Source organism: Diaphorina citri, unplaced genomic scaffold (assembly GCF_000475195.1).
Source record: "Diaphorina citri unplaced genomic scaffold, Diaci psyllid genome assembly version 1.1 scaffold519, whole genome shotgun sequence".
Taxonomy (NCBI): Eukaryota; Metazoa; Arthropoda; class Insecta; order Hemiptera; family Psyllidae; genus Diaphorina; species Diaphorina citri.
Genome location: NW_007377953.1, coordinates 51,536 through 67,756, shown reverse-complemented (window position 1 = coordinate 67,756; position 16,221 = coordinate 51,536). Strand labels below are relative to the sequence as shown.

At 43.5% G+C, this 16,221-nt stretch overlaps 1 protein-coding gene across 9 annotated transcripts in view; it reads right to left on the bottom strand.

Annotated features, from left to right (window-relative positions):
- Positions 1–16,221, bottom strand: part of LOC103509672 (G protein-activated inward rectifier potassium channel 3-like) — a 49,992-nt gene that overhangs the window by 20,461 nt on the left and 13,310 nt on the right. For 7 of the 9 annotated variants that reach the window (XM_026823963.1, XM_026823960.1, XM_026823965.1 and 4 more), the window contains exons 3-7: positions 13,467–13,702; positions 11,357–11,553; positions 10,402–10,637; positions 9,300–9,539; positions 8,567–8,866 (exon numbers count right to left, since the gene is read on the bottom strand). In XM_026823963.1, coding sequence (XP_026679764.1) covers positions 8,567–8,866; positions 9,300–9,539; positions 10,402–10,637; positions 11,357–11,553; positions 13,467–13,702 — 1,209 coding nt within the window. Of the gene's footprint in view, positions 1–8,566; positions 8,867–9,299; positions 9,540–10,401; positions 10,638–11,356; positions 11,554–13,466; positions 14,155–14,312; positions 14,499–16,221 lie in introns of those variants that run through there. The other 2 variants (XM_026823959.1, XM_026823961.1) reach the window with 2 other exon arrangements.

The following is a 16,221-nucleotide window of genomic DNA, read 5'->3' as shown; positions in this document are numbered from 1 at the left end:
AACAAATACTTTGTGTATTTTTCAATTCAAACTGTTCATCTTCTGCTTCTTTTTCTTTTATAGTTGGTGGATGTTCTGCGTACCGTATTATTCGGATGATACCTATTTTGCAAAGGAACAAGAAATCTATGGAGCCAGTTATAAAGAAACTGAAGCCGAATATGAAGAGGTTGAAGGCTCCATAAAAGTATTGAATCATGGTAAAAGTAGGTAACCGATTTGGACGAGAATTGGCCACATGAAATCAATTTAATAAAATTGAGTAAAATTTGTTTCCATTAGCATGGTGCAAAAATTCCAGTTTTTTAGACAGACAACTTATTTTTTCTTCACTGAATGACTGCTCTTTGTGTATTGTGTTGTAAATAAATTTCGAGTTGTATTAAATGATCAGAATCATGGTAAAAGTAGGTAACCGATCTGCACGAGAATTGGCCACATGAAGTCAATTTATTAAAATTGAGGAAAATTTGTTTCCATTAGCATGGTGCGAAAATTCCAGTTTTTTAGACAGACAACTTATTTTTTCTTCACTGAATGACTGTTCTTTGTGTATTGTGTTGTAAATAAATTTCGAGTTGTATTAAATGATCAACGAAGTCTGATAACAAACTTAGTTTGTTTTATTTGTACAAAAGAGAAACAGTTGAAAGAAGGAGTACAGGATAAGAGTCAGCCAGCCGTTCCGAGAACGAACCTTATCTATTTAGGATAAAGTTCGCTAAGGGCGGAAATCCAACCAGCAACCTAGCGCTTACAAAGGCAGGCGCACTACCCTCCAAGCTCAGTTTCCTTTCGGAATATTCTCTCCCGTGAAGCTCCCCTCTCCTGTTTTGGCTTGATCGCTTGATAGAGGACCATCAGAATCGGTTCCGTTTACAAAAGGATAACACAACTCAGGATGGTTGAAGAACCCTTATTCCAGCCACTCACTATCAGGTACACCTGATGAGCACACACACTATCAGGTAGACCTGACAGGTACGGCTGAACAGATCCGTCTTTCAGGTGTACCTGAAACCTCTGATGAGCAGAAACACTATCAGGTAGACCTGATAGTGAGTGGCTGGCCATATATTCAGGACAACAAGTACAAGTACGAGTTTACTTCCAAAGGTCGGGCCTAGCGATCTTGACGTTCGCGCACCTCCCGGCACGCCTCATCGAATAAAATAGAACGTGCAGTCCTGCAGCGACTTCTTCTCCAGGTCTTCATACAATTTCATTTCGTCGCGCACGGAGCAGCCCAGCGCATTCTCAAAGTCATGCCGACTGGACTGACTCTCTATATGGTGGTTTGCATTGGTGGACAAGTTGGACTGGAAAATTCCAGCAGCGCTCACTGGCAGAAAGTCTTCGTATGTGATACCCTCGTAGCCAATCAGACCGGCTCGTACGTAGTTGTCCAGGTTGAAATCGTTAACGTTCTTGTCCAGATGAGATTTGCCTGAAATATGATCGGTTTGATAGAGGTCTAAGGCACTCTCGCTCAGACCATTTGACAGACGGCGTCTGAACGTGTGTGCCGGAAAAAGCTTGAGACCGCGATCTATCACACAGAGTCTGATGGACCTAGGTCTCGAGTTTTTTCCGGCACACACTTTGTGACTGCGCCTGGCATAGCATCACTGCATAACTGTTGAATTTTTACCCTCCATTTGGCGACAAGCTATCCACCAACTCACAAAAAGTTCATACAACCTGAGTAGGGCCGGATTCCATTGAGGGGGGGGGCAGGAGTCCAAGCAGTGATACACCGGGGAGGATGAGTCCCCACACAGTAAAGGAACAAAGATGAAACCCCCAAGGGAAATGGGCTTTGGCCCCCCGAAATACGGTTCTAAAATACACGAAACGTTGCTTAACTTCAGCGATGGATTGAACGCCACTGGCTACCCTGACTTGTAAAGGAGCGAACGATATTTAATACATTACTGATAAGTGTGCAGAGGTTATGATTATAGGACCAACCTTTATCAGTGACATAGTAATTGAAATACGCCAGTTTCTCTTTCCGCAGCGTATTCAGGTCGTCAGGAAACACAGAAAAGTTCGAAGCCAAATTCTCCATGTAGAGTTTGGAATTAGTCTCGTCGGGGATTCCCTTGAAGGACCCGCGGGTCTTATCGAGTAGATAGTCGTACAGCTGACGTCCCTTGGCGGTGAGAGCTATACCGCGCTGCTCTACTTCACCGAACCGGGCTGTGTGTTTCGCCTCGTGCGGAGAGTCACCTGAAAACAAAAGAGTCGTTAAATCTAGTCCCCGCCCTCCCGTCCAGATATTGACCATGATCCAGATATTGACATGTTGCTTAACCTCCAATGTCCTGTTGGGGAAAAGATGTATCAAATGACTTCATAACCATTATTGTGTGTCAAACGTAGCTAAATTGCTGGCTTTAAATCTTCTGTGACTACTGCATCTCCTATTTCTCTGTACAACATCAACAGAGGTTTGTACATTTTAACCTTTTGCGGACAGATTCATGTGTCACATGAAATCATGGTTCCGCCATTATGGTAGGAGAAATATAACTTGAATCTGGCGATACGGTAGGATTCATGTCCAGCATGAAGCTACAGATTTACTCGCTACGGTCGGCTTGATTTTTACAGATAGGAGGCGTTACGGTAGGACGTGCCTAGGAACTTGTGTATCTTTTGCTCCTTTCAAATGCAGACTGAAAAGCCGGTGTTTGTTTATTATGATTCCAAAGCATTCGGAATTATAGTCCGAAGATTTCCGAAGAAGACAAAAAAAACCAGATGTTTCTATCTCAACTAGGAAAAAAAAGAAAATAAATTAAAAGCGAGGGAACAATTTCATGTGTGACATGAAGCCTACCACAAATCGCTTTTCGGAGGTTTCATGTCTCACATGAATCCTACCGTATTTGAAAAAAATGTTTTGTTTACGTCTGACTGTAACAACAACGCTTGAGTTTCATGTGGGACATGAATCCTACCGTAAGAGCGATTCTGGTGAAATTGATTCTGTACGCAAAAGGCTAAGATCTAGTGAAAAAGCGGTGTAAAGTGAGTAAGGCTGGTGTTTTACGGTCGAGTGTACTGGCGGGCGGAAAACACTGCCTTTACATCTCAAGCCAATAAATTATACCGGTATTACCAATATACCAATTTATTATGACGGTTTCACCGACGTATTATACCAATTTTCCACCGGTTTGAACGGTGCTTTAGGTCTGTTGAACCTCCTCATTTATTTGGGAGGGAGGTGGTACCTATGAAACAACATAATATCAGAAGGAACATTTTAATTTGATTACATTGACCACTTCTCTATTTTTTTTTTTTTTTTTTTTTTTTAAGAGGTTTGACAGAGGGAACTGTAACTCTAGGGTCTTATCGTCCCGAAATCGGAGAGAGAAGGAAGACAGGATAGGAGAAAGCCAGCCGTTCCGAGAACGAACATTATCCCATCAGGATAAAATCCGCCCCGGGCGGGAATCGAACTCGCGGCCTAGCGCTTACAAGGCAGACGCACTACCAACTAAGCTAACTAGGCTGGCTCGTTTATGAAACTTACTGTGAAAGAACTCCATCATCGAGTTTCTTCCCATTATTTAGCTTCTTGATATAGGGTTCAAGTGCCGGCACCCAGTCACTTGGTTACCCTTCCGGTACCCTATTTTTTCTCTCACTGTATTAACCTCATCCAGCCTGAGTGGGAGCGGGGAAAAAGCGAACACCGCGATTGACCAGATAGTCACCCATCCGAATACTAACCACGCGCAACGTTGCATAACTTCAGTGATCCTGTGGCGCTCACTACAACACTCGACACAATAAAATCTTACATAGAAACGCAGGTTCTCGTTTCTCCACAATTTCCATCTCTGAAGTACCGACCAGATAGTCACCCATCCGAATACTAACCACGCGCAACGTTGCATAACTTCAGTGATCCTGTGGCGCTCACTACAACACTCGACACTAAAATAAAATCTTACATAGAAACGCAGGTTCTCGTTTCTCCACAATTTCCATCTCTGAAGTATAAATAGCACTTCCAAATTCTTGGCCAGCACCTAAAAGCTATGTCTAACAAACTGATGAGTTCAAATAAGAACGAAACGCGTCTTAGGCTGCTCTCAGGTGTTGGCTAAAATCCATTGGGAACTGGTGTAGACCTAACAAGCGGACCTGATCAGCTGTACCTGTCAGGTCTACCTGATAGTGAATGGCTGGCCTTCGCTGGCGAAAAGTCGAAAACTCACCTGTAATCTCGTTATTGAATTTGAACACCTGGATAGCTTCTGCAATGAAACTGGCAGCATCCTTCAGAGTTAGACACCCGTCTGTTTCGAACCGCTCGATCAATTTCATCAGCTGGTCACTCAATATCCTGCGGCGATTCAAAATGGCCGCCGACTTCTCCCGGAGATCCTGTGAATTCAATTGAAATTGTTAGTTTACTTTCCTTATCTTATACTTTATAGGAAGGAAAGTAATGTCTTTCTTTCTTCGCCTTTTTCCGTGTCTAGACGGGGTGGGCGTTCTTTTCGTCAGCCTCTCAATCAGCCCTAGCTAGGGTGATTGTTTTCGGCTGACACTTGATTTTGGCTACAAATTTTACGAGTGGATGTCCTTCGCACTCAACCTTTGCTGTTTCTTTAGCAAGGGAATTCAGGGCTGGTATACTCCCTGTTTAAAGTCTCCCAGCCAGACTAAGCTGGACTACTCCCTGTTTAACGTCCCCCAGCCAGACAGTTTAACGTCCTCCAGCCAGACAGGAAGGAAAGTAATGTATTTGGGCAGTGTGCCTGAAGATATGTGACGTCGGGGCCGATTCGCTCGACCCCTTTAAATTCGAGTTACTCTGTTCTACCTTGTCTTCAATCAGCTCCAGCCGTAGAAGTGAGGTAAACACCCGAAATGGTGACTGGTTGAGGGCGTAGGCATCTATGGAGCGGAATGCAGTGGAATGGACGGGTACCCCGGCTGTCGATAGGTCGTAGTACCCTACTGGATGCATGTTCATTACCGAGAAGAGACGTCGAATGTTGTACAACTCTTCGGGGGTACCTGAGGTAGAGGAGGAAGGGGTTGAAAATGTGCGATTTTAAGCATTCAAGGCTGAATTGAGGGATACGTTAAAATTGTGATTTAACCATTCAAGGCTGAATTTAGGGATACGTTAAAATTGTGATTTAACCATTCAAGGCTGAATTTAGGGATACGTTAAAATTGCGATTTAACGATTCAAGGCTGAATTTAGGGATACGCAGTGGCGTAGCGTGTATGTATGGCGTGTATGGCGGCCATACAACTCAAAAGTTAAATCTAATGCCGATAAATATTAATGGCATGTACTGTGATGGGACTTACTTGGCAGACCTGTGCATGAGCCCTACACGCCCTACACTTGAATTTAGACCACGCTACGCCACTGGGGATACGTTAAAATAAAAAAAATATCAATACTTTGAAATATCGATACTTTGCTTTCGATTCAGCCTAAATTTCACGAGGCCAATATAGGCAGGCCTGCTACTCGCCCTATGTCCTAAGGCCAGCCACTCACTATCAGGTAGACCTGACAGGTACGACTGAAAAGGTCTGTCTGTCAGGTCTACCTGATACCTGATGAGCACACAGACTATCAGATAGATCTGACAGGTACGACTGAAAAGGCCCATCTGTCAGGTTTACCTGATACCTGATAGTGAGTGGCTGGCCTTAGCTTGGAAGGTAAACGTCTTGTCGATTCCTGTTTCCTGCCCGGAACTTTACGCTAAACAGATAAGCTTCTTTCTCGGGACGACTGGCTTTCTCTTATCCTGTCTTCCTTATCTTTTCTATTCTATTGTCAGCTTCTATTCTAATCTATTCTATTCTATTACCTAGTCGGATAGCGCCATGTCTCTCTTCATTCAGTCTTTCCAAATCCTCGGCACTCATTTCGTCCAACTTCCCCGAGTTTGCCAGCGTGTCCAAATTGACCTGCCGGACCAACTCGAGTAGTGTCGAATACTGGGGCACCTGCTTCTTGTACATTTCGGACATGGACTGGGAGAAGAGCTTGCGGATCGCGTTTGGACTCATGACGTCTCCGCCACTGCGACTGTCGGATGCGAACGTACGCCATGCTGTGAATAGATTAGTTGTGCTGAATTAGGTGAGGTTTCAAAATCAAAGAGCAGAAAAAATTAGGAACTAGGCCCGGGCCCCCCCATTCGAGCTTTATTTTTCTCCTTTACTGTAGGCCAGACGCCAAATATTTAGAGCAAAAATTTATCATGACCTACGGGCGCCCCTCGATAAAATTCTGGATACGACCCTGAGTTAATGCTGTAATATCCACAGATTTGTAGAAGCTCAACCCGTCCTTTGGGGCTGACCAGCCCCCCCCCCCTACACCTAAGCCTCAGTCTGGGCTTTTTGTGTGTGGGGTTAAGCTGTTGTAATATCCCCAAAAAAAAAATGAAGAGCCTATCTTCACCAGAAATACATACATATGTAGGTATGTACATAGTTCACTATTTACTATTAAGACTTCAGATTTACTTACATTGGCGGATGTTGGCGGCGGCGGTGGCGGAGGTGGATGTGTGGAGTAACGAGGAAGGATAGAATAAGGAATGAGCGTATTAGAGGAACGGTGAAAGTGGGACCACTAGGACAGAAAATCCAGGAGAGCAGATTGAGGTGGTTTGGACATGTAGAGAGAAGAGACGAGGAGTATGTGGGAAAGAGAGTAGAGAGTTTAGGTAAATAAATAAATAATAAATAAATGTCTTTTCTTTGTGTTACTATATCACAACTTTGATGCTCACTGCAGAATTGTAGGATTTTTCCAAATACATATATCGCAATAATCCAGCTCCCAATTAGCCATTTGGTGCTCACTGCAGCATTGTAGGATTTTCCCAATATCTCAATAATCCTAAAATCCAATGTTTACCTACCATGCTGGCACCGGTCGCTATGCGCATTTATATGTCATAGCTACTCATTTTCCTCACGAGGCTGAGTGGGCCCCGCAACAGCCAGTCACGGAATCAATCATTTGGATGATACAAATTTCTTGACACCGCCGGGAATCGAACCCGGGCCTCCCGCGTGCAAGGCGAGCGCAGTGACCACTACGCCATGGGAGCTGACTGATAAGGTAGAGTAAAAGAAGAAGAAGAAGATTTACTTACATTGGCGGAAGATCTGTTTCCACAAGACATGCTTCATTCTGGGATTGATGGATAAAACTCGTCCGTTATAGCGATCCAAGAGAATCCATCACAGAAAACTAAAAAGAAAATAACAGTTTAATTAGCTTTCTAGCGCTTACTAAGTGTAGGTCGCCGGTTCGATTCCCGCCCGGGGTGAACTTTATCCTTAACAGATAAGGTTCGTTCTCGGAACGGCTGGCTTTCTCTTATCCTGTCCTTCTTTCCACTTCAATTTCGGGACAACAGGACCTCCGTTGTTACAGTTCTATAAAACCTCGCCTCGTAGAAAAAAAGGTCGATTCAACTCGATTTTAATATTTCCTCCAGTTTTACCTTGGAATGGGCACGATTATTCCATACATATTTCTCGACATGGTCTTCACTTGACTGGAGTGGATTATGGACTGTCCCCTATCTGATAGACGTTAAAAAACAAGACTAGAGATAAAAGGACAGACGAGTTGATATATTTCGACCATTACTATGGCCATCTTCAGAAGACAGTCCATAATATACTCCAGTCAAGTGAAGACCATGTCGAGAAATATGTATGATATCGTACTTGACACGATTATTCCAAGAAATCCCTTATCACATTCAAAATTCATACCAAGCTTATCACCTGTTATGAGGAATTCAAAATGAGCATTTCAAAAGATAAGAAGTCAGGTAAAACAGTACCTATTGCTTCCAATTAATATTATGGGCATGTAGGTAATTTTTGTTATTTGCGTGTTTGTTTAGGTAAAGTTATAGGTAACAATTTATTGAAATAGATAAATTAAAATTAGAGATATATTTATGAATAGGTAGAAATAAACCTACCTACAATCACTAAGCTTGTCATGCAGAAGATCCCGGGTTCAATACCCACCATCGACAAAAAAAAATTGTACCTACCTAATCGTAATTCGTTCGTTTGCAAATAGGTAGGTACCTATACTTACCTACTGTAAACAATCTCACAGATTAGTGGTTAACGCGATGATCTTCCAATCTGGAGGATGGTAGTTCGAGTCCGCGACAAGTCATAAACTTTATCGAGATCTGGGTGTAAACAAAGATAGATTTGTCACAAGCATTTGAGTTTTGAGTAGACTTAAATAAAAACAGTTTTAAAAGAAAACTTAAATAAAATAAAAACAGTTTTAAAAGAAAACTTAAATAAAATAGAATTTAGTTTTAAAAGAAAACTTTTCCTCAGTACCTATTTTACATTCTTTACTTAATCCGTTTGGCACAAACATGTGGATACTACTAGTAACTAGTTGTTTACTTACAGACCTATAAGTTGTTTACTAACAAACCTACACGGTTAAGACGCAATGATATTATAATGGAGTCAACAACGATATAAGTATTTCGAGTGGCGTATCCACCTGATTCGTATTATGAAACAACGCGTAGTCCACCTCATACGCGACCTTCTCTCGGTTATACCGCACTAGGGGCTCGAACCTGTGACCCCACAGGATCTCCGACGGCAGGTAGGACGTTTTCGCCTGTGTCGTTTGGCCTGTGGACTCGGTGGTGCCTTCTAAAATGGCGATGATTTCGAACTTTTCCGTCAGGAGTTTCTTAGCGGCCATATCGTAAAGGGGGGACTCCTCGTCGATGCGGTGGACCACTATGGTCGGCCACAGGAGGAAGATGTCGGAATCGTACTGGTCAATGTGAAGCTGTGCAGACAAGAAAGGGTTGTGAATGGTTATTTGGAATTGAGGTGGAGAAAAGGGTTAAGTCTAAAACTAGGCTTAATAGACCTTTGTATACAACTATACACCAGTTCCTTCCGAACTTTTTATGTATCTGAATATTCGGCACTATCAGGTACACCTGGTCAGGGCCGCCTGTCTGGTTTACCTGATAGTGTGTGTGCTCATCGGTATCAGTTATATCTGACAGCCGGACCTTTTCAGACATACCCATCAGGTCTACCTGATACATAGTGTGTGTGTGCTCATCAAGTATCAAGTAAACCTGATAGGCGGACCTGATCAGGTGTACCTGTTAGGTCTACCTGATAGGGAGTTCCTGCCCTCATATAGGTAGGTACTCGTAGTAGACGAAAATTCAGTGCTTTGTAAAACTAAACACTGCATCTAATATTACCTTCAACTCAGATAGGAAAGGATTCAGCACTTCTCCTTCGGCCGTGGTACGCGCTTTCACCAGATACGCCTTGACGCTGGCCCCAATGATATGGGACTTCTCTCGCATATCCCCAACCCGGAACATAAGACATAGATGGCCGTCTCGTTGATTAATGACGGCCGTGCGGGAGAACAGCAAGGTTTGGGTGCGCTGCTTGGGCCGGGCCACCTTGGCGAAGACTAGGCCCGTCATGAACGCCTGCAACCGAGAGAGATCGTTAAGGTTTGCTTGCTTTCCGTGTCCGTCATTTGATAGAGGTCCTTGCTAGGCCCTGTCCCTATCTCACGGTGTTGGAAGGATTGCTATTTCGTTACCTATGACACAGGGTGCAATAGTCTCCTACATACTGGACACCACACTAGAGGAGGAGAACTATCGATAGCACTATCGATGGCGCCGACTATCGATAGTTCTCCTCCTCTACTCCACACACAGGAATTTCGTCAGAAAAAACCTATGACATTTCAATGTACCTATGACACAAGAGCTAAGCTCCACAAATCTGTCAGTTTGTCACCGAATGGAGGGTAAAAGCCCCGTCCCTAAAGGTGAGTCCACATATAGTCGACCGGCCATCGATGTCGGCTGGCATGTCTACCTCGACAGCATAGTTTTATCTCGTCAATCGACGGCCGATCGACTAAGTATGGACTAACTTAGATCTCAGCAGGTATACAGTGACATTAAACCCCTTGAGCTTGAGAGAGATAGAGTGAGAGAATAAGCCTCTCCTGTTTCACCTCTGCCAAATACCCTGCCTGATTTACCAGTATTGACCAATTTTTCTGGTTAATTTATCAGTGTGAAGCGATTTTTCTGCCTGTATGATAATGCCCACAGTACTCTGAACACACATGAGCCAGTAAATTTAACCCCTTGAGAGATAGAGAAAAAGACTCTTCTATTTTACACCTCAGCCGACTTTCCTGCCTTTATTTACTAGTATGAACCAATTTTCCTACCTATTTTAAAATTACGAGCCGACTCTCTTGCCTAATTTACCAGTACGAACCGACTTTTCTGCCTGATTTACCAATGCAATCCAATATTCCCATTTTACCTGTATAATAGTGCCCACAATGCTCTGAACACACATTAGCCAGATGGCCTCCGGACACTCCGTGGTGGTGGATCGTGACCCGTACCCGATGGTGTGCTGAGTTTCAATACTGAACAGAAGACTGGAGGCGAACGAGTTGACACCGATCACACACGGGACAAATTGGGGGTTGTTCTGGTTCTCGGACAGAACGTCACCATGCGTGTACGCTAGCAGCCACCAGATGCAGGCGAAACCTGGCGGAGAAGAGGGAAAGTTTTAGAAGAGCTGTCATCGAACCCAGGATGCTAAGCATGGAAAACAAGCGTGTTACCGGGAGAACCGTGCCCAATTATGCTCTAGTCTGAGAAGTTTAAATTGAGCAGGATAGGTACTTTTTAGGACAGGATAAGACAAAGCCAGCTGTTCCGAGAACGAACCATATCTGTTTTCAATTTTCCCGGGTCGCAGTGACATAGGACTTGAACAGCCGAGGGCCCTACTTATATGTACATTAGGATGTTTTGCGACCTGATTAGATGTGTGTACGCTAGCAGCCACCAGATGCAGGCGAAACCTGGCGGAGAAGAGGGAAAGTTTTAGAAGAGCTGTCATCGAACCCAGGATGCTATGCATGGAAAGCAAGCGTGTTACCGGGAGAACCGTGCCCAATTATGCTCTGGACTGAGAAGTTTAAATTGAGCAGGACAGGTACTTTTTAGGACAGGATAAGACAAAGCCAGCTGTTCCGAGAACGCACCATATCTGTTTTCAATTTTCCCGGGTCGCAGTGACATAGGACTTGAACAGCCGAGGGCCCTACTTATACATTAGAATGTTTTGCGACCTGATTAGATGTGTTTGTGACTGTTATTTATAAATTTCGCACCCGGCGAAAATCGCATCCACGACCTAGCGCTTACAAGGCAGACGCGAAGCTTTTCAAGCTAACTGGGCTAGCAGTAGACATCCTTACCTATCCAACTAAGTAGGAACCCCATGGAACACACCAGCATGGTCCACCTCCACTGAATATCCACCAGGGTGGTGAAGATGTCCTGCAGGAAGGCTCGTCTCCGTTTGGAGATGTTGATCTGGATAATGTTACCGGTCCCATTCTTGTCGATGGCTCTCTTCTTCAGCTTTCGGTAGAACGGGCTGCCCCGGAGTTTTCTGGAAGAAATGAGGTAGAGTTATGGTAAACCCATAAAATAAACGAGAGACGAGACCTTGTTGAGACTGCTAGGGTAAAGGGGCTTTTTATTAGTCTCATTCGAGCAGGATAAACAAGGTTTATTCTAATCTATTCTATGGTTTTAATAGTCGTTCATGCAGTAAAGAAGGAAATGAACAAGAAGACCACAGTTTTCTTCTTTGTTGATATTACATATAGGGTAAAATGGCTATATTTTAATTGAAAAGAAACAAAGCTCGTGGCAGAACTTGGACCAGCCACTCACTATCAGGTAGACCTGACAGGTACATTTAATCAGGTCTGCCTGATAAATAATAGTGAATGACTGGCCTTACATAAACGAGGAAAAACGCACTAAATTCCGCGCCTGTCTTCCTTCTCTCTTCGATTTCGGGACGATAAGACCATAGCAGTTACAGTTCCCTCTGTCAAACCTCTTAAAAAAAAAATCACTCCCACGACATGCACGCGGTACCCTCGCACAGCTGAGATCGGGATGGAGTAAGATCCTGAACACATACCAACACAGGATTAACAACAACATTGAAGACAGATGTCCAAGTTGTGGCCAAGAACCACATGATGTAAAACGCATTTTCAACTGCCCCAACAAGCGTGTACGCTAGCAGCCACCAGATGCAGGCGAAACCTGGCGGAGAAGAGGGAAAGTTTTAGAAGAGCTGTCATCGAACCCAGGATGCTGTGCATGGAAAGCAAGCGTGTTACCGGGAGAACCGTGCCCAATTATGCTCTAGTCTGAGAAGTTGCATAGAGGATTGTTGTATGGCATAACTCAAGGTCATTGCATTCCGCGGAGTGCCATATACCGGTGGATTAATGCTGATATATGTTAATGGAGGAGTGAGAGTGTGTTTGTGTGATATACCTACATATGTATTACCTATGTGTTAATAGAGGAGTGTGTGTGTGTGTGTGTGTTAATAGAGTGAGTGTGCGTTAACAGAAGAGTGAGTGTGTGTTTTTGGAGAGTGTGTCCGTGACAGACAAGAATCGCGTCTAAACCCTTGTTTATAAACATCTTGGGAAGTGTTTGTGTTATAACCGGGTCCAGGAATAGATATAATATGCAATCCGGATTGGTGAGGTAGGTGTGTATTGAACCCTTGTGCTTCCCTCAAGAAAATCCTGAATACGCCCCTGCTAGAGGATTGTTGTTATTATTAGGCATAGAGGATTGTTGTATGGCATAACTCAAGGTCATTGCATTCCGCGGAGTGCCATATATCGGTGGATTAATGCTGATATATGTTAATAGAGGAGTGAGAGTGTGTTTGTGTGATATACCTACAATCCTACAAATGTATTACCTATATGTTAATAGAGGAGTGTGTGTGTGTGTTAATAGAGTGAGTGTGCGTTAACAGAAGAGTGAGTGTGTGTTTGTGGAGAGTGTGTCCGTGACAGACAAGAATCGCGTCTGAACCCTTGTTTATAAACATCTTGGGCAGTGTTTGTGTTATAACCGGGTCCAGGAATAGATATAATATGCAATCCTGATTGGTGAGGTAGGTGTGTCATAGGTACAAATACTCGTATGTTCAAAAGGACCCTCACTTCTGCTTAGGCTAAAAACATAGTGGAGCGGAGAGCATAGAGATTTACGCTCTCAGTTCTATTCGGTTTGAATTCTTTGCTTTCCTGTAAGTGCTCGATGCTCTATGCGCTATGCTCGGAAAGGGATAGGAATGGAGATAGAAGAGGAACAGCGTGAGTAAAAATCTCGGTCGAACAAGGACTTTGATTGTTATAGTTTCTCTCTGCAGGTAAATGGGTAACTCTCAATAAAAAGAATCTCCACAAGGACTGTTTTTCTAACCTACAACTCTACAGTTTGATGAACTACTAGAGATAGAAGAATTACAAAACTCACCTGTGATGATAGTTGAACGACGTATTGATGGAACTGCTCTGACTAGGCGCCCTCACAATGATAGGTGGTGACAGCAACGTCTCCACAATCTGTCTCTCGATGACAGCGTTGAGCTCGTCACCGTTGAGTTCTTCAACGTCCATCAGATCATGCGTTAACTCTGTCTCATCGATGGGGATCCGTTCTTCGCTTCCGTTGTCATCGAAGAGTTCCTCCTCCGCTCGCGACGCCCTCTTGTGGCGATACTGAGCAAGGAGAGTGTTTTCGCTTTTGCTCTTGGCGTGTTGGATGTTGGACTCTAGGAGGGCTTCGTTGATTAGATCATCGTAGGATTTGAAATGAGGTTTGTCGCACGGTTTGTCTTTGCTCGCGACGATCAGGTTTTTCGAGTAGTGGTGAGTTTTTTCCGGTAGAAGGCGTTCGTCCATTGTGTCCGTTTAGACGAAGTGTCTGCAAACTTTTGAATTGCCCCCCTTTTGATGGAATTAGCGAGTGCTCCGTCGAGATTGTTGCGTCGATTAGGTTGTCAAAAGATGGCAGTATGTATAAAGACGATTCTAGATTCTATGATGGAAAAACTTTGCCTCTTAATCCTGCACAAGTGATAGGAATTTCCATGTTAGTAGGCACTTAGGCAGGTATTCCTGGATTACTTCACATAAGGTAAAAGCACTTTCCACAGTCTTATCTAGGAAACATAAACAAAACGAATAAACAAATATGAACTTCGAACTACACCAATGTCACCAGAATATGTACGCAGATGAATCAATGAAAGTCTACAACCCGTGCACTCCTAAATCACATGACATCCAAACAATTCAAACTAATCTAAACAATCCATACCTTTAAACCAAAATGCCTATAACACTCCTAAAGTCCTAGATCACATCACATCTAAACAATTCAAACTATTCTAAACAATCCATGCTTCTAACCCGAAATGCCTACACTCCTAAATCACATCACATCTAAACAATTTAAACTATTCTAAACGCACTTTAGACACTAGCCCAAGCCGGCACACTACTACAACTACTTGATAGAATCCTCAAACACCGTATCCGCAGTCAGACAATTTCTAAACAATAGAACTAGGGAGCGATAAAAATCGTTGATAAAAGGAAATAAATAAACTAGGTTTTACACGTAATGCCTATGATAAAGAACCTGAACAATTCGATAGAGCAGTACATATAAGACGGGTAACTATCTAACTATAAAATGGAAAGAGAAGCAATCCATCGAATATGACCCCCACCTTGGAAACCCTTCCTTGTTTGTGACCAACCTCAGTAGTGTAGAGACTGTAGTGGAATGGTCTGCGTATGTGAAGGTCGATGGTTCGAGTCCAAGTTCATCAGCCGTTTTGAAAACGAAGCTTATCTGTTTAGGATAAAATCCGCCCCGGACGGGAAACGAAGTGACCAAGCGCTTACAAGGCAGATGCACTACCCTTAAGTAGGCTGGCTTACCGCTCCTTTGGTTGGTTAAATTTAGTTCGAATAGTGTTATTCCCGTGACGAAAAAAAAAAGATAGGTACTATCTAGGTCTGTTAAGCATATTAAGCATATAGTATGGAGTATGGAGGTACTCACACATATGGTACTAGGCATAATTAGAGAGAGGATCCTGCACGAATGAATGAAGTGTTAATTAATAGCTCCAAACATAATACCAAGTGAGGTATCTAGATACCATACGTGAGGTACTAAGGCTTTATTGTTTCCCAAACCAAGGCTGTCACTGTCAGTCGGAGCGTGTGTGGCGGAGAAAAGCTTCTGCCTTAAATCTTCAGAGAGTCCGATAGACTAGAAGTCGGAATCTTCAGAGAGTCCGATAGACTAGAAGTCGGAATCTTCAGAGAGTCCGATAGACTAGAAGTCGGAAGCTTTTTCCGCCATACACGTTTCAGCGGTCGAAATGTGAGTGGTTGGCCCTAAGTTTCGATGAAAACATGGTCGTTTAAGATGATGGATTAGCTTAGTTGGTAGTGCGTCTGCCTTGTAAGCGCTAGGCCGCGGGTTCGATTCCCACCCGGGGCGGATTTTATCCTAATGGGATAATGTTCGTTCTCGGAACGGCTGGCTTTCTCCTATCCTGTCTTCCTTCTCCTTTCGATTTCGGGACGATAAGACCATAGCAGCAGTTCCCTCTGTCAAACCTCTTAAAAAAAAAGTATCAATTCCAAACGCTCCTGCTTCAGATTTACAGTTTATCTATTAGAGATATCATAGATGGGCGTCTTGGAAATTTATAAAGTCCAGATAATAACTCGGTAGGATGATAGGATGATCTAAGAAATAAGAATAAGGTCCAAGTGATTAATATTCATCGTCCATCAATGACAATCCCATATGAAGTCTATGCAGTACTCCCATATGCAGTCATCCCGTTTGCAGTTCTGTACCACAATCTATGAACGTCCCACACGTGATATGCAAGAATATTTAATTAAAATGGTTAGGTGGAAGAGTTTTGGAATTCTACCAGTGAAAAAATCTCAGGAAGCTGATCATATTTGGAATGGATTCTTGGCTTTTGATCCACAAATCTGTCAGTTTGTCACCGAATGGAGGGTAAAAGCCCCGTCCCTAAAGGTGAGTCCACATATAGTCGACCGGCCATCGATGACCGGCCATCGATGCCTGAACAATAAACAACTTAGATCCCAGCAGGTATACAGCATAGTTTTATCTCGTCAATCGACGGCCGATCGACTAAGTATGGACTAACTTAGATCTCAGCAGGCAT